The sequence below is a fragment of the Myripristis murdjan genome, chromosome 24 (genome assembly GCF_902150065.1).
Source record: "Myripristis murdjan chromosome 24, fMyrMur1.1, whole genome shotgun sequence".
NCBI classification, from domain to species: domain Eukaryota; kingdom Metazoa; phylum Chordata; class Actinopteri; order Holocentriformes; family Holocentridae; genus Myripristis; species Myripristis murdjan.
The window spans coordinates 31,443,817-31,467,902 of record NC_044003.1 but is presented as its reverse complement, the minus strand read 5'-3'; the positions used below and the strand labels follow the sequence as shown (position 1 = coordinate 31,467,902).

At 40.3% G+C, this 24,086-nt stretch overlaps 2 protein-coding genes across 3 annotated transcripts in view; both read right to left on the bottom strand.

Annotated features, from left to right (window-relative positions):
- Positions 1 to 17,195, bottom strand: part of LOC115355797 (low density lipoprotein receptor adapter protein 1) — a 56,358-nt gene extending 39,163 nt beyond the window's left edge. The window contains exon 1 of the mRNA XM_030046686.1: positions 17,104 to 17,195. Within this exon, the coding sequence (XP_029902546.1) occupies positions 17,104 to 17,188 (85 nt within the window). The 5' untranslated portion in view covers positions 17,189 to 17,195. The remainder of the gene's footprint in view (positions 1 to 17,103) is intronic.
- Positions 17,196 to 19,034: 1,839 nt separating this feature from the next.
- LOC115355795 (E3 ubiquitin-protein ligase RNF19A) overlaps positions 19,035 to 24,086 on the bottom strand; it is a 33,534-nt gene continuing 28,482 nt past the window's right edge. The window contains exons 8-10 of one of the 2 annotated variants that reach the window (XM_030046679.1): positions 22,214 to 22,345; positions 21,810 to 22,065; positions 19,035 to 20,958 (exon numbers count right to left, since the gene is read on the bottom strand). In XM_030046679.1, the coding sequence (XP_029902539.1) occupies positions 20,685 to 20,958; positions 21,810 to 22,065; positions 22,214 to 22,345 (662 nt within the window). In that variant the 3' untranslated portion in view covers positions 19,035 to 20,684. The remainder of the gene's footprint in view (positions 20,959 to 21,809; positions 22,066 to 22,213; positions 22,346 to 24,086) is intronic. The other variant, XM_030046680.1, reaches the window with a different exon arrangement.

Sequence of the window (24,086 nt, the reverse complement as noted above, 5' to 3'; positions counted from 1 at the left end):
TACTATCACAATACTTGGGAGTCAATATGTATTGCAAAAGGAGTAAAAAAAGGAGTAAGAATCGCAAAAAAAGAATTGTGATACATATGCGAAACATTTCTTCCCCCACCCCCACAAAAGAAGGGGATAATACTTCACAGGAGGTCCATGATGAGGAATAACAAGGTGTAGCACAGGAAGACTGCCATGTGCCAAAACACAATTGCAGGATGAACAATGCAGATGCTTCCACACTGGGGATAATTTTTCCTCATGGCTATGTATTCATAAAGCATAATCATTCAGCGCCGTGGATGAATTGTTTTCATTAGCAATTCAAACAGTGAATGATTTCTCTCGGCTGATACAGATCTTTCCCCCCCAGGGAGTCTACTGGCTTCCATTCCCACATCTTTATCGACTATAAATAGCTTTCCTGATAAATTAAACAAATGAATTCAGGCGCTAATAGGCAAAACACTGTTTTATGTCAGAGGTAAAGCTGTGAGTGATTAGATATACAAAGGAAAATCTGGACCTGACCCTTTAAGGCAAAGCAAACCCCATTTCCTGATTCAAGTTCAGAGCTAGGAAAACAGCAGTTTACCTGAGCAATCATTAGCTTCCTCATCCATTATCACACCAAAGCAAGTAAGCCCCTTTCAAGAGCTGCTGATCTCATTTGAGACAGCGTGCCTCTGCAGCCTTTTAATAGATGAGGGCTTCCCATGGGAATTGCCTCTAATGCGGTAGAGCACTTTAGACCCCTCCATCTGATGGCTGCTCGTCTGACACAGCCGGATGCCTCAGCCATGGAGGTCCTCGTCCCTTGAGTATCATGATAATAAAGGGGTTAATGCTGTGGGTGTTACATTGTGTACAGTATGGGACTGACTTGAACCTTAAAAGAGCAAAATGGATCAGACTTTGTGGCATTACACTCCAACTAAAACATGCCAACATTTTTTTATGCAGACTATTTGTCATCTAAGAACAATCAAATACATGTAAACACCAATGATTTAACAGCATTCACACTTATTTTATAAATAGGATTACAAATGATACAAAGAACGAAATGCGAGGCAGCAATTTCCCCTTAATCAACAGCATACAGAGATTTATTAACAAATTGACTGCATGATTAATACAAAGACGATTACAGAAATCAATTAAAAGCTCCTTCAGTTATTTCCATTGTTTTCAACATCAGCAGCTCATCTTCATTCACTTGACAAGCAAAGATAACTCACAGAGAAGTAAAAAGTCAAACCTGCAGGCTGCTCCTGTTCAATTTTTTGGCGAAATACCAGAATGCATTTTGTGTATCCATATGGCACGCAGCGACTCGCATTTTCCATTTTCACTTTGAGTGTGTGAGGTTTTTTTTTTTTTTTTGCATTCCTAGGTTCCCACTGCCAAACTCAGACAGGGATGTGATGTGTCAGAAATGGTAGGGGAAGTTTAAATTTTTCAGGAGAACAGAACACAGAGACAGCATTTTGCCTGCCAGCTGAGCAGCAGGTTCAGCTAATACACACACACACACATGCACACACACACACACACACACACACACACACACACACACACACACACACACAAGGAAGGCATGCATAGTACCCAATCTCTCTCTCTCTCGCACACACACACACACACACACACAATAACAATAGAAAAGAGTCTTACACCAGTGCAACAGCATATCCTATTTCACAGACAGCTGCCATGGACATCAGACAGAAAGAACTCGAGGATGCTACCAATGCTTCACTGTGCATACTTAAAGGAGGCTGTCTCTGTGTGTGTGTGTGTGTGTGTGTACCAGCTATTACTACAGTTGTGGGGATGTAAATCTGTTTACACAGTCATGTTGTAGGGCCTGGCCTCCCTTATAGGGACAAAAAGTAAGTCCCCCTAGTGAAAATTATTCATTTTAGGGCAAGGACTTGATTTAAAGGTAAGTGAACTTTAGGGTTTGGGTTAGGGAAGTAATGGTTAGGGTTAAGGTTAGGTTAAGTCTCCAGGAAATGAATGGAAGTCAATGTAATGTCCTCTGAAGTGATGGAAACACGTTTGTGTGTGTGTGTGTGTGTGTGTGTGTGTGTGTGTGCGCGCACATGTGTTGCTGCAACACCATGGACAAGCAGCTCCCCAGGGTCTCTCAGTTTCCTTGTGTTGCATAATTCACTTCACTTCAGGCCAGGGAACCAAAAAACACTTCAGAGAGTCGGCACGTTCCAGGAATATCACACACTGTATGAAAGACGGAGAGAGTTATTATGGAAGAGTGGATATGACAGTGTAGGAGAAAATGTGGAGGTGAGCGATGGGAATGCGTGTGTTGAATTTGATCAGTGCATATGCTGTGCCACGGTGAAAATGAAATAATAATAAGCGATTATTCACAGACAGCTAGAAATCATAATAGTGGACTTCAGCTGTCACATTTCAAGTTACTATAATGAAGGAAACTTGATCAGTTTTTGGTTTATGTGTGGCAGAATATTAGGGCCAAATGCTTTCAGACTATTACCAAAAGGGCAATAGTTTGGGGAAAAACTCAGAATTTCCAAGATTAAAGTCATAGATTTACGAGAAAAAACTAGAAGGAAAGAATGAACCAAGGCCAAAGAAGCACATGGTCTTGACTTTGCGAGGTTGGATCAGCCACACACTGCAGACACAACAATGCAATGTCTTCAAAGTCCAGATATTCATGAGAACATTGTGATTCTGGGCTCAAAGCACCAGACCTCCTTCTTACTAAATCCCATAATACAAGAACAACTAGTTTCCCCAGTTCTTTCTCATAAATTTGTATTTTTTTCTCATTAATTTAAAACTTTAATCTCAGAATGTTAGAGTTTTTCTCTCATAAATTTGTGACTTTATAATCTCTGAATTTTTTAGATTTTCTTGTAAATTTTCCCTCATAAATTTACAGCTTTAATCTCAGACTTTTCAAGTATTTCCTAATAAATTAGTGAGCTTTTTCTCATAATTTTACCACTTTGATCTCAGAATACCCAAGTTTTTTCATCATAAAAATTACGACTTTAATCTTTGAAAATTTAGATTTTTTTCAGAAGTTTTTCTTTTTTTCCTCTACAATAGCTTTAATACAGTTTTTATGTCCAAAAGTGTATGAAATTGAGTTTTTAACCGTGCAAACATTTAGTCAAACACGGATTTAAGTTGTTTGAAATCCTTTGTGCAAAGATTTGTTTTTAATCTTATGCTGTCCATTATTTTGTGCTGCTAGGTGTCCAGTGGTGGACGGCTCATTCTGGAAGAAAATGCTCTATCATGACAGTTTCCCAGAGTACAAAGTGCACCTGAACCACAGCCTGGGAGAACACTGAGTTCAGACTGGGTGATTGTGGATTCCTGCGGTGTTCATTTTGAGATATGTGCACAGTTTTGACATGGCGGTGTTATCTCTCTGAGTGAAGCAGGACTGAGCTGCTGCAGCATCATCAGCTGATGCACTGACAGCAAACGTGGTTACATGTGCAGCTTTTTTCAGTCCTGGGAATGCATCTCTGCTACACCTGAAGAATGTCCTCTCAGATATTATTACCTCATTCAGAGGAGTTGGATGACATATATATATATATATATATATATATATATATATATTTTGTTTGTTTGTTCTTAGTCAATTCTGTCTGTTCTTATGGCAAAAAATACGACTGTTATGAATGGATTTGTTTGAAGTTGTGGAAAGGTCAGTCGGGGCAAGCTGGGACTGATTAACTTTTCATTTTAATAGACATTTTTCACAGCAGCCATTTTGACTTGAAATAGGAGAATAGCTGGTATTACTAATGACATTAATTAGTCTTCAATTAGTTTTTCCAGTGAGCCAGCATGAGCAAGAGCAGGACCTGTTCCATTTAGATCTAACAGAGCTAAATGGAACACAACCTTCATTAACCATTAACCTTCATAAACCTGCTATTTCATGTCAAAATGGCTGCGGTGAAAAACGCCTGCTGGCAAAGCGCTGGCGTGGCAGTGGGTGTGGCTTTCACATAAAGGCGTCTGAAGAGGAACTCAAGACCAAACCACACGAGGCAGAAAGTTCCAGCACTGCTCTCCAGGCTTTGAAACTTTTAGGCATGTTGCATCGATGGCCGCATCCAGTTAGTGATGTGGCGGCAGGTCATTTTTGTCAAAGGCCAAAATCTAGAGCTACATCAGTGATCGGGTGTGGCAAGAAACATTTCAACCCATAGAGGGCAGTGCAGCAGACGTTTTCTTAAAGTGTTAATTCAGTTTCTAACCTTTGTATTATCTTTGGGGTCAGTTTGAACCCATTCAGTGTTTCTAAATATGTGAATAACATTGTTTTTTGCCTTGTGTTTAACTTTCCCTAATTTAAGAACAGCTGGGTAAAGGTCATGTACACGTTCGATACCCACAGGCGTTCAATTGGGGCCAGTCTGACGCCAAGCTGCTTTAGCAGTATAGAAGATATAAGAAATTTGCTTTAGTTATTTTGCATGACATTGAGGAAATTATAGCACGCCATTTATAATCTTCAAAAAACTTCCCTCCCGAGACACATAAAGTACCTGACACATAAACTTGAGACAATTTTGATTATAATCATTTTCTGGAGGTTTAAATTACTGGGGTCAAGTTGACCCTAGTTGATAAAAAAAATGTTAGTATATCTGGAGGTTTAACCGCCAAACAAATTCACATCACACCACTGCATTCTGTGTACTTATCAGCATACGTAAGAAGAAGCAAAACCTGCACCAGAGGTAGAAGGGCAGCTCTAATGGCCTCTCACGAAATACAGTCCTGATGTGCCATATGTTAGGATAGTCGGCTGCTAAAACACTTGCACATGGCTAAAATCTGAAACGGCATATCTCATGTCCCATTTAAGGTACAGTCACAAACCTGTGCACATTGTGTGGAAGAAATGATTTACAGTTGGTGAAAACTGGGCACGGGGACCTGGCATATCTTCACAAATGCAGTGTGCTGCCGGATGTGTGCATGTGTGCACCGCGTGACATCTACTTGTTAAACTGGCCAACAGTGTTAGCAAGCCTAGAAAAAACGAGTTACATAAATATAAACCTTTACAACAACATAATCAAACACTGTGGACCAGCCTCCCCCCTCTGGTGAGAATAAACTGTACACATGCCATAACACAAGTCTCAAAGGCCTCACAAAGACAATCAATAGAGAGTAAAACATAGTGTGGAATATGATGTGCAGCAGTTTTTAATAACATACGGCTGAGGCTTTAAAATCAATATTTGACGGGTGCAACACTGCAGAAAATACACTTGCTGCCTGGTACAACATGGCATGTGAGGAAAAAAATATCAGCATTTAAAAAAAAAAAAAAAGGTGGATTCAATATCGGAATATTGAGTTGAAATTAAGATTTTGAAGGATAATGTCAAGCTTAAATTACCACAAAGTCAAAGCCTATTGTTGAAGTTTATTATTGCAGGGAAAATTTAAATCAATGACTGCGTATTTCACTTTTCCATGTTATGCATGTCTTTTGTCTGCATGTCTGCTGGCCAAAACTCAGAAAATATTTACCGAAACATTAATATGGGGACAATAAAGTGACTAGTGAGGGTGGTATTAACATTCCACACAAAGCAAAAACAGACTGGAAGGTATTTGGAATGAAGTAAACTCCCTGTAACATTAGCAGTAGCACATACACATTTGCAATGGATCCTTCACAAATCCAAATTCTGTTTCCCCCCGCCCCAACTTGTTTTTGTTTTGACTCGAGCCAGACAGGACTCCGACTGTTAATACGGCCTCAACTCAGACATCCTCTGTTCTTCATCGTACACGGGAAGAATAAAGGAAAATATCTTCTCCCCTCGGCACAGCTGGGATTTCAAGACATTAATACAGAAATGATAGTCACAGTCAAAAAGACAGATGAGCCCCCGCTAAGCTTTGATTAGGTTTTAAGCTCAGACCTGTGACAGGAGGAGAATGTAGAAATATTTGATTTCAAAATACCCGCAGCAAACAGCAGGATTAGAACATAAAAGACGAGTGAGGGAAGAGGAAAATTTATAGAGAGAAATCACAAATCACAAATACATTATTGATCCCCAAGGGGAAATTGAGTCAGTTGCAGTTGTTCTAATTGTTGTATATGCATTATGTATTAAGTTGTGACAAGAGTATGTGCAGTATGTTCATCAAGTCTAGATATTTGCATTAATCCTACAAAATATGACAACGATAATAGCAAAAATAAGAAACTGAGACTATATTTCAAAAAAAAAAAAACTATATACACCATACATACACAGGGATATTGCACTGAGACAGTAAACAAGTCCAATTATTTGGTGCATACATGAGTTGATATCTCACCAGGCCAACCAACGGAGGCAACACTCCAGTGCAGTGAACACACACTAAATCATCAGATTATAATCTCCTCTTGACTGAGGCAAAGCAAACAGAGATTCCATTTCTGAAACCCAAAGCAGGGAAACAGGATGGAAAACAAACCAGCCAGACTTGTGTTTATTTTTGCTTCACTGAAGCACCCGATGCGGTGAATCAAACTTTGACACGACATTAAAATGGAAATTAAAAGGACACCACTAGAGCACTGAGCGAATTCAATAAATAAAGAACATGATGTGAATGGCTTCAGTACTGGTGGTAAACTAGACTAAGTTTCAGTGGAATACACAAAATCCTCTTGGTGAAGACATTTTTGCCAAAAGAGAATGTCACTGAAAAATGTACATAAAGAGGCTCCAGACTGCTGTGAGTAAGAGAAAAAAGAAGAAAAGAGTTAGGCTAAAAGCAGACAAAAAGAAAGTCTGTGCAGAGCTGTCACAGGGATAGCTATGCTTCTGACAGTAATCCAACTAATCAGACTAATGGGAAGAGGAGTGTGTGTGTGTGTGTGTGTGTGTATGTGTGTGTGTGTGTGTGTGTGTGTGTGTGTGTGTGTGATTCTGTTCGGACCAAAGTTGAAAATCCTCTCTGCTATTATTCTTATAACTGTATGTAACTGTATGGGAAGCCTATGTGTGCCGAGTCATTTTGCAAAATGCCCTGTGAACTAAAGGGGAATGACTGCAATTATCTAAGGCCAAATGCCCACTATTATCAAGTCCAAAGTAGTTTTTGATGAACAAAATACAGAGCGTACTCTGAAGTTATTCACGGCAAATCCCTTGAGATTAATGTCAAAAAAAGAAGGTTGCTGAACGCTGATTGTGGGAAAAAATGAAAACTCTTGAAACATAAGTTGGTATGTTATCATGACTGTTGGATCATGAATTCAAGGGCTCTGGAGGCTATGAATTTAAATGGCGTCAATTCATCAGTTCCACACAAGCGATACCTCTCAATGTTGACAGCCAACCAATGATATCTCCAATAAGTTTTCTCCGAGGAATCCGCTGGGCAGGTACTTCTCTCAAATGACTGTTCCATGGAAACGTATTAGAGGCGTTTCATCATCTTATCTGCCCCACCGTCACTCTGCAATTTGTGAGGCTGATGATTCATGTGAGCATGAATTATGCAGAGTGTAGGTAGGAAGTCTCTTCAATTAAACGATCTTTTGATATACCGAAGCTCGGCTCAGAGAGCACTTTTGATTTCAGTGGAGAGCCGAGGTGCCACCTGCACCCTGGTGACCATTAAAGTGCAGTAACAGGATGATCGCTCAGTGAAACCAAATATTTAAATATGATAGAGTTTACTTTAACGCACAACATAATAATCACTATAGAAATTATTTATCATTATAAAGGTGTAGGCTATATCATCAGTAATAACGTGAGTCTCTGAGGTGATGAACACTATTGCTGGCACATCATTTGTACATTTCTCCAAGCACTACTACTGTAATGTTAATAGTAACACAGTCTCTCAAGCCTCTCTCTTCCATAATCTATGAATGCTCCAGAGCGTCTGAACTGCAGCCAGTTAGAATTTGAGAACAAGACAAAACCATAACTTGTCATCCTCCAGTGGAAAAGCTTGAGACCAGGGGCTTTCAAAGAATCAAACTGTGGGCCTCCTCTTGGCAAGAGACTCCTCACAGCAGCCATTCTGCCATGAAGTAGCAGGTGAACATAGGTGTTACTAATGACATTCATTAAGGTTCTGTTCTATTTAAGTGTAGCACACGCTTTCCAGTGGGTTGGTGTTGGACTGGGGCAGCCAGAGGGACCTTTTCCAAAGTGAAAAAATAAACCCCACAGCAGCTCTGAAGCAAAATATTCAAGTATTTGAAAATGCAAATTGAGGATGTAAGTCGACATTCGTGCGTATACAGTATTTTACAGTGTGAACACACTACATACTCAAAACTTAGAATGAGTTAGTTATAATGAGTATGAAGCAGGGGTGAATAATGCATCATTATCATATCATTATCTAGATATGAACACTTGAGATATTAATATCTCAAAATGCAATGATATGGACTATATCAGTATCATCTAGGGTCATTTGGTATTGTTATGCTATGTGTGGAAGAATGGTGGGACTCATTCCGAACAGCGATGAGTCACCTTACAAAGACAAGGTCTGCAAATTAATAGAATGGTGTGCAGTGAACAATCTGTTGCTAAACATCAAAAAAAAAAAAAAAAAAAAGGAGCTCCTCATTGATTTCAGACTGCAAGCACCCACCACTCAGAACAGGAAAGGAGGAGGTGGAGAGGGTCCCCAGTTTTAAATTCCTAGGAACCCACTTCAACAATGACACCATGTGGACTGTAAACTCCGCTGCCCTGGTGAAAAAGGCCCAGCAGAGACTATAGTTCCTCAGGACGCTGAGGAGCACCAACCTCTCTGCAAAATGTCTTTCTGCCACTGCTCAGTGGAGAGCATCTTGACATACTGCATCACAGCCTGCTACAGGAACTGTTCTGGGGACGCTCTCCAGAGGGTGGTCAACACCGCCAAATTACTGGACGCCTCTGTCCCCCTACAGGAGTTCCCCTGACAAACAGTTTTTACCCTGCAGCCATACACAGTCTGAACTCTCACCCCCAAATACTCCTCCCTCCCCCACCACCACAACAATAGTTTTAAATTGTACTACCACAGACTGATGTACAATAAGTACATATGCTCTTTATCCTGTCCTTTTTACAGCATCCTCATTTATCATATTTATCATATTTTAGCTTATCTTGTTTTAAAGTGTGGGTAAGTGAGTGTGTGTTTTCTTTTATGAGCGACAGCAATTTCGTTCTATGTGAACATGCAATGACAATAAAGGCATTAATTCATTCATTCATTCATTCATACATACATTTCACTGTTGTGACTCTTTCAAATAAGTGAGAACCCATAGTCATATTATACATCACATGAAATGTTGTCCATATTATGCAACCCTAGTATGTAGTATGCTTTTGGGCCAGGGCAACAATGTTAGTGCATTACTAACAGTAAAGATGACAGCTGTCAATACTAATATTTAATGTGAATTAAATCTAGTGTAGCTTATGAGGCTGTTAGGATGTCTCTGTAGGTTCTCAGTCATCCAGGTCCTGGTTTCCACGTAGGGTTGAATCGAGATCAACTGGGCTATTTGTAGATTCTTCAAGAATCTGTAGACTATTTGTAGATTCTTGAATGATGTTGATGTCGATTCAACCCTATAGGTTGAATCGATAGGCTGTGATGTTTCCAACCTCCCTCCTTGCTCTTTAGTTGTATAGTGCTCTGGTCTGAACAGCAGTAAATGTACTAACCTTTACAAAAGTTGACAGACTGTTATTAGTTGCAGCCTCATATTAGAGGTAGCAATGACCAGTGCAAGTGTTTAACTCAGATTTTTAACCAATCATTTATCATGAGTGTACTGCCTGTGGCAACAGTTTACCATTCTTTAATATTTTATGAGGCTTCCACAAACAATTTATTTATCACTTATAAAAAATAATGTAGGTCTGTATGTAGGTCAGACTATAGCTTATGTGCACCAACACTACAATAATTATGGAGTAGTAGCATTGTGCAAAATATAAATCAGATCAGATTCAGTTATAAATACTAACAATATGGTACGTAGCTACTGTTACTCAATAATTTAACATCTACTCATAGTTTAAGGCACAGAAACAACACCAATCATTCTTAATGGACCATTTTTTGGCAGAGTATCTGCACTAATATCGCTATGAGCCAATATCAGCTTAAAAAAAATAAAATAAAAAAATAAACAATATTGGTATCAGAGTCCAATATTATTTTTACTGTCAACATTAAAATTGGAACTTTTTTTCTGGAAGTGTGTCACTTAATGCAAATGTAAAATTAGTAATGGAGTTTAAAAAAAGAGTTCCCTTTAGTTCTGAAAAGCTTATATTGTTTTGCATGAGTGTTTAAATTACAGTTCTTACAAAATGTGTTCATGGTATCAATATCAGCCGTAATGGCTGGGAAGATTATCGGATATTGGCACTGGCCTATAAAGCATATCAGCGCACCCCTATCCTTATGGAATACTATCTGTGCTTTTGAATATTGTCTTTGTTCAACTAGTTCCTACATTTATCCATTTTTCTTCCCCTTTCTCACTCCCAGCTCTGTGTGTGAGCATGTGTGACAATCAATACTTGGGGTGATTGAACTGAATTTTGCTTGCCTGGGTGTGTGTGTGTGGACATGTGTGTACAAGTGTGTGTGTTAGAGAGAGAGAGATACTACAGCTGCAGGCTTTTTATAAGATTTTAACCTATTCTTTATAATTGGGAGCATGACTGCTGACAGCAATGCTGCTTTGGCACCACCCAATACCCTAAAGCATTTGCAGTTTTTTCCACTTACTCTTCAAACAATATGGCAGACATTCCATTCCATGATTCTCTATGGTATTCAATATTCCACAGCGAGTGGACCACGGCGTTGCACGGGTGTTGCTGTGTTACACCAATTTCCCTTACTTGCAAGGATCGCTTTAGCTCACATTCAGCCTCTGCTAAATGATCTAACACTTCCTACATTCACAGTGTTCCACACACAGCTGCACTGATGGCACTTTAATTCTGCATTCTAACGTAAATCCAAATGACATCTCAGTCCCCGCTGCTCAAGTCACCCTCTTATTCACCACATTCAAAGCGTGGAATACCCGGCAATTTAAAAATACACCCTTATCCCCGCCTCGATCCACCTCTTTGACATTCCCTTCATCATTATCCTGCATCTTCTCTCCATTCCCCCCACTGCTTTTGCTCTTCTTCTCTCTCCCTGGCGTCTCCCTGACTCGCGGCTCCTGTGTCTTAACGAGCCATTGAGGGATAATTGACATTACCAACTGACACCACTGCCTCCTACGTGCCATTCAGTCAAGCCCGTCAGGTTTAATAGAGCCACAGGCTATAGTCACTGCCAGAGTTTCCAACCAAACGCATCTAATGGCTGCTGAGTCCACTAATTTCAGATCAAGCCTTTTGCCATGTTGCAAACCAGAGCTATGGAGCCACAACACATATTCTGGCATTTCCCTGAAGGCACGAAAGCATTTGGATATAAAATAAGGCATGCTTGAAATGTGTGTTCAAACACTGTGCAAAAGGTAATGAAGTTGAATCATTTGTACGGCTTCGCTTTGATATGATGATCACACGACTGCGCATCAGAACTGAGGCAGGGAAATTACATTACTGCAGCACTACAAGATTACAGAAAATACTCAAGGACACAGTCTCACTGGTCCAGATTCAGTTTTGCCCCAAAGTCACGCAGTTTTGAGCTGTGGTGAAGACTGTAAATGTATCCAGAATCCTTTCCAGAGACAACAGACATTTTGGGTTGAAAACACAGGTAATCCACACAGCTTCTTCTGTTGTGGCGTACGGATACACTGCCAAACATCCTTAACCCAAAAAGCCAGCGTATAGACTTCTAGCAGAACGACTGAGATGAATCTACACAGACAGACTGCACTGTCCATACACTGTTCAGTGGATGTCTGAAGGAGACTTAGGTGGATGTCCTTGTGCCAAGGGCATATGACCATGACCTTTGAAACATAGAAAGACTGTCACCGCTTCCATGTGACATGATCCAAAGGGACGGCTTGCACTCTAGGCACATGCTGTGTCTTCTTCGGTCCTGCCAGTAGCCATGACCTCAACAGATGACGACAGGCGACCATAAGGGGCAATTGGGAAAGTGCTGCACATGCATTTTTTTCTCTCTTGGCTAAATAGCTGAAACCTGGCTTTATACAGTATGTCCTCTGTAAGATGTATGGAAACAATAGGCTTATTGGGAGTCACATCCTTATTCTGCTCTTGCATAAAGACATATATTGTAGGCTTGTTTTCTGAATAAGTGAAAGGTGTGACTTTCAACGTGGCTTAACAGAGAGCCCAGGCAGCAGAAGACCACAGTGTCTGCTGTACAGCCATAAATCTCACTTTTCCTGGTATTTCCTTAATAAGATGGCAGAGAGAAGCACAATCCAAAGCCATACCTACAACATTCAAAATGACATTTTGCCTATTTGTACAGGAGAAAAAAACATCTCTCCTTAAAGGACCATACCAGTGATTTTGAATGTTTAGCTCATTTAATACAATTTACCAACATTTTACATTGCAACAAATCATGCTGGGTTACCAAAGATTTCAACATATCATCAAAATCCCTTGATTTTCAAATTTGAGGTTTTGGTTGAAACAGCCACCTTAAAATATTCTGCTTTTGTGGCTATATTGGCTGTATAAAGCAATCATTTCCTGCAAATGTTTCCTGAAAGCTGTTGTTTTTAGGAAAACTAATGTGGACAACTTTATTATGGTGATGGAATACTGCTGTGAAGAAAATTTGAAGTCGCTGAAAGTTCATTTTCATATCATAGTGGAATGAATGGAAACCAATGGCTGGATAAAATGTAGGAAAAATTATATTGGAGTTTTAAAATATGACTGCTTGCTTTGGGAAAATGTTGACAGACACATGAAGTATACACATTTTATGGAAATGGTATTATCCTTTATATTGAACTCTTTTTACAGCTAGATGTAAAGAGTAACTTGGGGCCAAAGCATATCTAGGTAGATAGGACCCGACACATGTTAGGAAGGTAAATAGACCTTCTCTCTGCACTCATCTGGGAAATATCTGTAACCCTGAGAGGCCTGGTGAGAGATGCAACACAGATATATGTTTCCAATTCATCTTGTTCTCCTGACAGCTGAGAAAGATGTGCAGCTTCTGCATATTGAACATGTTTTGATTTCTGGGTAGTCAATCACTCAGGTCGAGCACTGCAAAGGTGAGCAAGTGTGACTAAAAGATTACAGAGCCAATGGCCGAAGCACCGTTTTGAATAATTCAATAAGATGTGCAGCTTTAAGTCTATTATCATTATTCCATCTGAGTAATATGTTCATATGTCAACTGCTTGGATGGCTCAGCCAGCTCTATTAAGCAAGGTCAGTTGGATACCTTCCACATTCAAGTCATCACTGTCAACAGCATCACTGCACTTTGCTGACTGGTGCAAAGATTAAATGTAGTTGGCTAAGTGTCTGTTTCACTTGTGTTTTCATTTGTCAACAGTGCCATTGCCCATGCATGTCTCTCCAAAGTTCTACTTGGAAAAGAGCAGTCTATATATGTTTGTCCACAAATTAAAAGGACCACACCTGTGATGTAGCATGTGTAGCCTCGTGTCACGTTCATGTTCACATTCTGCTAATCTTTTCCCAAAGAAAGCAGTCATATTTTAGAAATCCAATAACATGCCCCCCCCCTTTCACCCAGCCACTGGTTTCCATTCATTCCACTACGATATGCAAATAAACTTTCCAACTTTCTTCACACCAGTATTCCATCACCGTAATAGAGTCATCCACATTAGGGTGGGCGTTTCAACCAATTGTTATGTAAAGATGGGGGGATTCTATTTATTATGTGTTTTGTTTGTTTGTCCTTTTTTACAATTTTTTTTCTTTTTTAATGTTGAATGAATGATTACCATTAGGGATCGCACTTTTAATTTCGTTGTACATTGTACAGTGACAATAAAGACATTCTATTCTATTCTATTCTATTTTGATTATTTGTTGTGAAGTCTTTAGTACCCCTGCGTGATTTGAAGAATGATTTGTTGCAACGTGAAAAGTGGTAATAAACGGGCAGAACATTGAAAACCACTGGTATGGTCCTTTAACTATATGAAGTACTGAACTATGGTTATATACCAAATGTGACAAATGTGAATTAATCTTAGCAGCTACCTCACCTACCTTTTCCTAACTTTTCAGTTTGGGGCAGACAAACTCTGTATTTGGGTTGAACTCAGGTACAATTTCATCCCTGCAGCAAGCATTTTCACACAGTGAACTGATAGGCAATAAACAACCCATCATTTTTTTCTAACTTTAATCATACCTAATTTGTGTGAATGTTTGGCAAGCAGCTGCAATGTTGCCTTGTTTGCATTTCGACAGCCAGCTTTGACGCATCGCCACATGCTGGCACAGAGATGCTGTCCTCTATCCAAATTGCCTGCTAAGTAGCTTCTGGACATTAGCAGTCACTCTGTCTCGCTGTACTGTTTGTGACTGCTGTGTTCACATTTTTTCCAGCCTGATTCCTCTGGTGGCTCTCAGATACAAAATGCTCCTGTCATAAGGCACCCAAAATCCAGCTGGATTCCACTTGAATAGTGTCATTTTTTTTTTAACTCCCTTTTCTTTTCTGTGATGCTAACAATAATAGAATAAAAGCATGATGCAGAGGCCCCTGTCAGCCATGTGACTCAGACAGTGCATTTCAGAAATAAAACAGTTTGTCAGCCTTTTGTCATCACAAAATCACCATTGTGGATGAATAGGCAGTAATGATGAAAATTAGAACAATTCTCATCCATCAAACTTAGCATCAAAGTTGAGGTCAGAAATCTCAGTCTAATAGCCCTCAAAAGCCAACATCCCCAACTATTCAAGGCAATTTGTCACTTACTGTTCACATCTTGTGTTCATATTCATACAAGTATTGTCTCCAAGGGCAAGAGGGGGGCTCGTTATAACCCTAATCCAATGAGAGCATGTCTAATTCCCACACACACATACTTAGATTCAATAATTCATGTAGAGCATTTCCTAGAGAGAGTAAAGAGCCTGAGCACATTTCACTGGCTGTGAAATTTATCAGTCTGTTGAGTGACGAGCAGCCTGGCTGGCTGCTTATTGACAAGCCAGGAATTCAGCATGAGACACAAACACATGAATCCAGTGCAGCATTATTGTGTTGCAAGGTATATATGTAGAAAACAGGAGTCTCCTTTGCAACACACCCCAGAGATTTAGTGAGCAGCAGATCCACAAATAGTAAAGCGTACCATAATGTTACAGCAGGTGATAAACACAAAACAGAACAGCAGCAAGTGAGAGAATCTTACAATGAGTGTGACTGATAAAGCCCACTCAGTAAAACAATTCATTTTGGTTGATACCGCTGCCTGCACAGTCTGCATATGAGCGTTTAAGGCTGTGAGGAGCTTATAGGCCCTGTCACCCCGGGGAGGGAGTCTTGAAGACAGCACTTCACACATCAGAGAGACAGCACGGCCTGCCAGGAGCAAAGCAGCCCTCACTCTCCGCCTGTCACTGAAGATGTGACAAGGGTTATTATGGCTGTGACCCCCTCACTCAGCAAGAACAACCTCCTGTAGTTTGCACTGTACACTGTAGTCCAGTGGCTACCCTGCATGACATTCTGCTCTCATCTATCTTGTTTGGTTATTAATATCATTATTACTATCAGCGGTAGCGTTTTATTAATTACAAGGCATTTTATTTATCTGTGGATAAGCCTGCAGTATAAACAATAGGACTTTGTTCTTGAGGGATCACATCAATGATTTTGCATGTTTAGCATAATATCAATGCAAAATATATATTCAAGTTTCTGCTAATATTTTCCTGAAGCAAGCAGTTGCATTTTAGAACTCCAGTATCAATTTTCCTCCCTTTTATCCAGCCATTTGTTTCCACTCATTCCACTACAATATGAAAATGAACTTTCAGTCTTCAAACTTTCTTCACATCAGTATTCCATCACCATAATAAAGTCCTCAACATTCGTTTTCCTTAAAGCAGCAGCACCGCTGTGTTTTGATGGCAGAGTGAAACAGTTTCTCTGCCAGAAAAATAGTCCCCTGGAAATGTTTGCTCTCCACAGTCAATTGTCAGTTCTTTCGTTTGTGAATGGTGACAAATTAACCATAGAGGCAGAACATTATAAGGTGGCTGTTTCAAAGCAAAAGTCAAATTTGAAAATGAAGGGATTTTTTTTAAATACATTATGTGAAATCTTAAGCGCCCCCATGTGATTTGCAAAATGGCTTGTTGCAATTTAAATTGTGGATAATCTGTACTGAAATGGGCCAAACATTCAAAGTCACTGGTAAAGTCCTTTAAATCTGATGGCCTCTTTAAATAAGAAATAAAGCTTTTGCTACTCTACTGAGAAATGCTTTTATATTTCATAACAGTAAATTTGTGGCATTTATTTCATGGCACATTCAGTTTTTATACTGTGAACTACCTTTTGATGGGTCATGTTTTCTATGAACTCTTGAATCTATAGAATGGAAATTCACAGCCAAGTGAAAGCCCCAGAAAAATTACTGCTGTATGTATTCCTCAGTGTTGAGTCTGCAGTGACCCTATAGTACTCAAATCTGCAGTGATATCACTATAAAATTCCTAGAGGATACTGCAACCTATATAGTTTACAGTGTGCCCGTGCTGTCAGTGTATTAACTGACATGTGTGATAGTTTTCCTTTGGTAGAATTGGCGTTAGAACCCGGAACATTCTGGCGGTGGTAAGAAGAAAGGTATGATCGATGATGGACAACACAAATAATTCGGTTTTACAGTTCGGCTGGGCTGCGTCTGGCAGCATGTCAGAGGAAAGCTGTCCTGCAAACCACGTTATATCCCATGCAGTAACAGTCCACCATACACACTAGAGCATCAACAGCCAGGGGCACCTATTGTCGCCTCTCTCTCTCTCTCTCTCGCTCTCTCTCTCTCAGGCTGATCTCACTGCCTTTGCAACACTGTGACAATTCCTAAAGAATACAACACGCTCAACTCACTTTCGTGCTTCGAAGTTCCCCAATTGTGCCGCGGAACTCCGGGGCTCTTGATGATCGCTCTCCCGGCGGATTTCAGCGCGTCCATCCCGAGGTGTGCGGTGTGCTCTCCGGCAGGTGGATTCTCCGCTCTGCGGTCTACAAGTAGGTACGGTGCAGTTGGCTGCGCTCGACGACTGATGCGCAAAAAAAACCAAAGGCAGAGGACGCGCCGCTACAGGACAAGTTCCCACCCTGTATCCCTGAATCCGGATGCCTTCCACACACAAATTGCCTCCGATCAACCTGACGGGCGAACGCACCCGCCGCTGCGCCCTTTCCAAAGTTAAGGGCGTGTCCTTCTATCCTCGGTGTGCAAAGCCTCGTCAAAAGTTACTGCATTTGCTATAACACAATAACAGAGTTATTGCACCGTACCAAATGCATTAACTCTGCTAAACTCGTAAAGACCATTCACACTGGAACCACGTCTGTTATTGTTGTCTGTACTCCGCATGTTGTGTTGTTATTATTGTATGTATTGTCATTTACTGTGATGTGTTTTAACCAACTTGTGTAACCGAAGGCACATTTCCACATCTGTGGACAATAAAGATGATCTTACCTTGAGAGTGCTCCCGTTTGTTTTGAGCATCAACTCTGATGAACAGTTCCTGCAGATTACTTCAAGGACTTGGACTCTATGATAGAGAATTTACAGTGATTTTACATACTGTCCCATTTCATGGATTTTTTTTTTTTTTTTTTTTTTTTTTTTTTTGTTATTACTGACTTTTACTAAAGGATACTGTGCTTCTAAAATTAATCATAGGGATTACTAGAGTTACTGAGAAAAGTTATGGCGTGTAGAGTAGACTGATACTCATTCCTGCTGGAAAGTAGTTTGTGCTCTGATGCAGTTTAAAATACACCAGGATAAACCTAACAGCTAAATGATCCTGAGGGAATATATTTACCTCCAGCTACGTCTAATGACAGATTCCAAAATTTTGATGGGATGTGACCAAACTCCATGAACCTGTTGGTATTCCACTTTACACAAGTCTTTCTCTTACATCAGAAATCTAAAATCACTTTCTGATTCGATAATAAATAAATTAGAGTAAATAATTTGGTAATTTACCATTTTAAAGCAGATAGAGAGATCGATACATTTTGCAAGTTAAAACATAGGCATAAATATCTCCCATACGCCGCTGCCGCTGTTTTTTCTTGTTAGATCACACATATGTATCCTATATGTACACGACCAAGTCCTGTTGACTAAATTGGATGTGTCTTTGCAACAAATTAACTCATCTAAGACACGGTATCATTGTGGAAGTAGACAAACGCTTTCAAGTGCTGTATCTGCTATATGTTTGCGCCCTCTATTGGCTGAAAGTAGTTATTACAATCTCCCAATCAACTGCATTTAGTAACAACTCAGTCTTTTTAAAGAAGTATTGTAAAATGGTAAATGGATTGCATTTTTATAGCGCTTTTCTAGTCTACTGACCACTCAAAACGCTTTACAATGTTCTGCCTCACATTCACCCATTCACACACATATTCACACACTGATGGCAGAGGCTGCCATGCAAGGCACCTAGCTGTCCATCAGGAGCAGTGAGGGGTTCAGTATCTTGCTCAAGGACACTTCGACACTCTCTGGAGGAGCCAGGGATCGAACTGGGAACCCTCCGGTTACCAGAGGACCGCTCTACCTCCTGAGCCACTCCACCCCTGATGAGTCAAAAGTTGCCAAGGTGGCAAAAAAAAAAAAAAAAAAAAAATCACAAATATGCTGTGTTATCTGGGGCAGAGTTTGGTCCGGTGCACATACCATTATCAACACTTAGGAAACCTTGCATACAGGTGTCAACTGACCTTTTACCGAGGAAAAAAGATCTCATTTTCTGACACATACAAAATATGACATTTTATTTCTCTCCTTCATGGTGAAATCTTTATTGAATTTCTCTCCACAACCCGGCACAGATTATCATGTCAAGTTCTGAGTCCATCTCACAAGTTATTTCACTCTCAGGAAGCTAAACGGTACATGTGTAATCATGTATTTATCATAAATCATCTAGAAGGGGTTATTACAGTATAGCCTGAGGTGGCATGCTGCTGTTGTCATTTTGGTGCTCTGTGATCATTTGAGAGGGTCCCTAGTTTATATTTAATGCTCTTAGCACACTACTGCAACTGCACTGGCTGCCATGTGTGTGTGTGTGTGTGTGTGTGTGTGTGTGAGAGAGAGAGAGAGAATGTGTATGTGTGAACTTGCGCGTGAACATGTGTGTGTGTTATTCTGGATAAACAGCTAGTAGCAAAAACATGCAGCTATTGTTAATGTTGAGGCTCCTCAGAAAAAACACCGTGGTGCTGCTGCCACTGCCGCTGCCACTAATGCGAGTAAAATACTGCATTAGAGGAAGCATTTCAACAAACTAGAGCAAGAGAGAGAGAGAGAGAGAGAGAGACGCCTCCCGACCAAGTTTCAAAGGACCTCTTGAAGGCGAAAAAGTTCCAACACTGACTGAGAAATTGCCCCCCTTCTCTTTTAAATGGAAGACTTTTGAATCAGAAATCGGTTGATACTGTTTAACGGTAATTTCGAGCCCTCCTCTCATTTCAACCAATCGGAGACACAATGTCACAGAGCACCTTCAGTCCCGTGGTCATCGGCTACAGTCTCCAAATGAACAATTTTCAGATACCTGGGCTGTATACACTTGTTTTCACCATGTTCGGAATTTCTTTCGTGAGAGAATAACTGAACGGTGCAGCATGCGTTTGTATGTTTAAGCTCGCCCTATTCAGGTGTGAACACTGCATCTTTAAAATACTACAGGTACCCCTTGACAGATTCTCCTACCTACGCCGCCGACCCTGTTTGCACAGAAGCCCCTGAACATTTCACAGCATGGTTACAGCTTTTTTTTCTTCAGTGACAAGACAGTTGCATGTTACAATTTTCCTCCTCAATAGAACAAATCATGCTTGTGGGATTTCTTTTTTTTTTTTTTAATGGGAGTGAGGGTGGAGTTAGGTCACTAGAAGAAGTATAAGCCAGAGGAAGAGAGGGGTTAATGAAATACTCATATTAGAGGGTAGGTAAGGTAGTCTCTTTTATAAAGGACACGGTAGAAAAAAAAACAGGCTAACTCCCACTGAACTAGTCAGCTAACATGCTCTCAGTCAGTTCTGTTTGAAATTCATTCATTACTATCCTGTGAGTTCCCGTCTGCTTTTACCATTTATCTCCCTTCAGTGTTCTTATGTCGTTGCATACCCACACTAAGTAAACATCTCATGCACGCACACAATCACACGGTCACACTCGCGCACATATGCTCTCGTTTTTGTTTTTTTTTGTTTGTTTTCTTTTCATCTGCTCTCTCTAAACCCGCGTCTTCCTTAAGAGGCCAGAACTAGAAGGCAACTGGTGGGAGGGCCTGTGGTGGAAGCAGGAGGTGGCCTTGGCCGGTGATTTTCAGGTGGAAGCCAGTGTCATGTCAGCTCGTGAATTTGTTTGCCTCCGGAAAACCTGACAAATCTTCAGCCAAAGGCGTACCCTGGAGTTTTGGAGGACCTCATACACCGCGTATTTCAAAGACTGGGTAAAAAGTCCCTTCTCTCTCTCCTGCCTCTCCTCCTGGCTTCTCTCTTCCCTCCTGCTCCTCTCCTCCCTCTCCTCTTCTTTCGTCAAGTTCTGAGGCACGCAGGTGTTCTTGTGACAGGAACTGGGAGCGTCCCAAGGATTCGACTGACAGGCTCCGGTTGGACAGGAAGCTACTTAGGCTGGAGTGGCGGGCCCCTCGGGGCTGGGTCTCAATTTCCACACGCACCTCAATATTGGTTCCATCCCTGTGGTGACAAAAGGCCAGTGTTGGGACCAATTACTCACAAAACTAATAAGTTACAATTACTAATTACTTCTGTAAAAAAGTAATTTTGATTACTACTCAATTACTGCTGCAGAAGAGTAATTCAATTACTGGGGAAAGTAATTTTTATGATTACTTTTTTTCTTTTCTTAAATCCTCTTATTAATGCACATATTTTTGCGTTGCTGTTGCAGTGTGGACATTGCTGTCTAATTTCATCTATCATTGTCAGTGTTGGCCACGTTACTTTGAAAAAGTGATTCATTATAGTTTAAAGTAGTGATGCCAGCTTGTCCAGGTGGGGAATTGAACCCCCGGTCTTCTGTACAGCAGGCGGAGATACTATCCACTCTGCCGTTGGGGAACACATACTTCTTGTAATTTGTGCTCATTCTTTATGCATGTTGATAAGTTACAAAAAACTGCAAAGTCCCACCGGTTTGAAAATTGACACACTGCTTTTTCTCCACAAGACGCACATTTTTTTTTTTAATAGGATAATAAAATAATAATAATTATCAGTAGTAAGTAACAGCTAGTAACGGCACATTTTATTGTCAGTAACGGTAACGGCGTTGTAACGGGGGAAACAGTAATTTCTTTGATTACTCGTTACTGATAAAAGTGGCCGTTAGTAACGCCGTTTCTTTGTAACGCCGTTACTCCCATCACTGCAAAGGACACACAGCAACATAACATAAAGCCATGCATTCAAAACTAATTTGTAACTTGTATCAATTTATATAAAGTATGCCAGTACTCGTTTAGGAAATGACAACATTCTATCAGACAAAAAGGGGAGAAACAGAAAAAGATGGAGGCAACATTCACCTCAAAGGAAAAGCTTGTGTGCTATCAGGCACATCAACCACGCAGTCTGATTGGCTCTCCTGCTGGGGGTATCCGTGATGTTTTGCAGCTTTGTCCAATCCCAGATAGGTATCTAGCTCCGGTGGTGTGGTGCTCGTACTCGGGAGCACGCCGCCTTCCTGTACACTGACTCGGACTTCCTGGACGCTTGTGTTGCTGAGCGCTGCGTTGTTCTGACCCGTCCAGTGGTCACTGACTACATGAGAGAATAGAAGATCTTCAAGAGAAGTTGAAACTTCATCAGATCAGGCCACATGTAGGAGCAACAATCACACTGGACCATCATATCAGTTAGCAAAAAAAATGATTCTAGCAGGAGACTGTCCCACACTGTCTAGCCTAAGATGATTTAAGTCTATACTCACAGCTGGCTAAATCCTCTAGTTGGATCTTGTGTGAATCGGGAGGCTCGCTCTGCGGTCGACACCAGCCGTTCCTACAGAGTGACATGGGGACCACGCCATAGACATAAGTCAGCATGAGCGGCACGCCCACACCTGCAGGAAAACACAAGCATGAGCAACTTGTTCATAACACATGTCATTTGAGTTTCTCAGAACACCATAAATGCATCTGTGCTGTAGTAGGTTAGACAGGCAGGAGTTTCCTGTGTACCATATTTTGTAAGAGATCATAATAATTATTATTACAATGATACTTGAATAGGAGAGTTTGTTAATCTTCTGAAATCAATGACTCAGTATACAGGAGCGTTTTATTTAACCCTCCTGTTACCTTGTTAACATTTTTTTTTTTTATCAATTGGGGTCAATTTGACCACAATAATTTAAACATCCAGATAATGATTATGAAAAAAATGCTACCCAAGTTTATGTGTCAGGTGCTTCATGTGTCTTGTTGACCTCAATAGCTTTTTAACTAGTTGATTAAAAAGATTATCTGTTTATATGTTTATATGTTGATTATATGTTTTATACAGCTAAAAAAAAAAAAAGTCTGGGGTCAAATAGACCCCAAAGAAACATCAGTGGGTACAAAATGTGTCCAGGACATTGAAAACATATCATCACCATAATCACCATCACCATCTTCATCACAATCTACATATCATCATCATGATCATCATCATTAATTTCATGTTTACCAACTTGTTCCCATTAAATTAGGAAAAGTCATGAAATATGAGACAAATTAATCTTGAATTTAGTGGCGTTAAACATTGAATGGGGTCAAAATATTTTAGAAATCACCGCTTTTGCCACATTTTTTTATTGGTGTTGGAAAGTTCAGATTTTTGTCTTTTAAAAATACACACACACACACACACATACACACACTATCCAATACATTTGTGCTTGTCATGAGAAACAAAATGTAAAAGTGCATTCAGTAATCTATTGTTTCCCTTTCACCTCTTCTCTTCCGTTGCGTTGACTTGTAACTGACTCAAACAATAAAATCGCAGTTCTCCTAACTGAGATGTGTTGCTAATTAGAGTAGAGATCCAACACAAATGTCTAGTGAGGAGCTAAGGTATCACGATGCAAAACATGGGAATAATAGCATGGCTTTGTCATCTGCTTTTGTGACTTGGCAGGAAAATGTACGACATTTGGTCCGCTTGCTGGCCCATGGCACCATCCTCTGTTGTTGAGCGGCTGAAAATGCATAAAGAGGAGATTGGGAGTGTCTTGAAATTGAGGTGGGTGAGGAGTGCAGGCAGAAAAGTGATATTTGAACAGCAGAATTATCAGCAGCTAGCTAAGTAATCACTGAGTCAGTGGAACTGATTATACTGACATTCAAAAGTAGGCATACAGTTTTATATGCAGTATTAATATTTGCTATATCATAAATCTTTTCCCTTTTCCAGGTATACTATTAAAAGTTAACTTATTTTGTTAAAATTACTAAATAACGTTTCCAGTTTTGTTTGTCATCATAATAAAATTAAAATGATTTTGTACTTTTGCAGCACCTAGTAATACGCTCATTTTGTGTTATGAGGCACAAAAAAAATTGTACTTTCTTTCCCTCTAACCAAAAAAGTACAACTATACACAGCGGCAAAGTCAAGTTTAATTTCCCCAAGTGCCATTTCTTCCAGTTCCATTTTAACAAGGCCCCTAACTTGATGAGAAGAAGTCTCCCTGCGCTGTGTGATTATGCAACCTGTGATGGAGATAGGAATTTGGGAACACAATGCGGAGCACAGACCAAACAAAGGGACATCATTAGCAGAGCCGTGGGTGCTGGGACACTGGGACACGATCGACC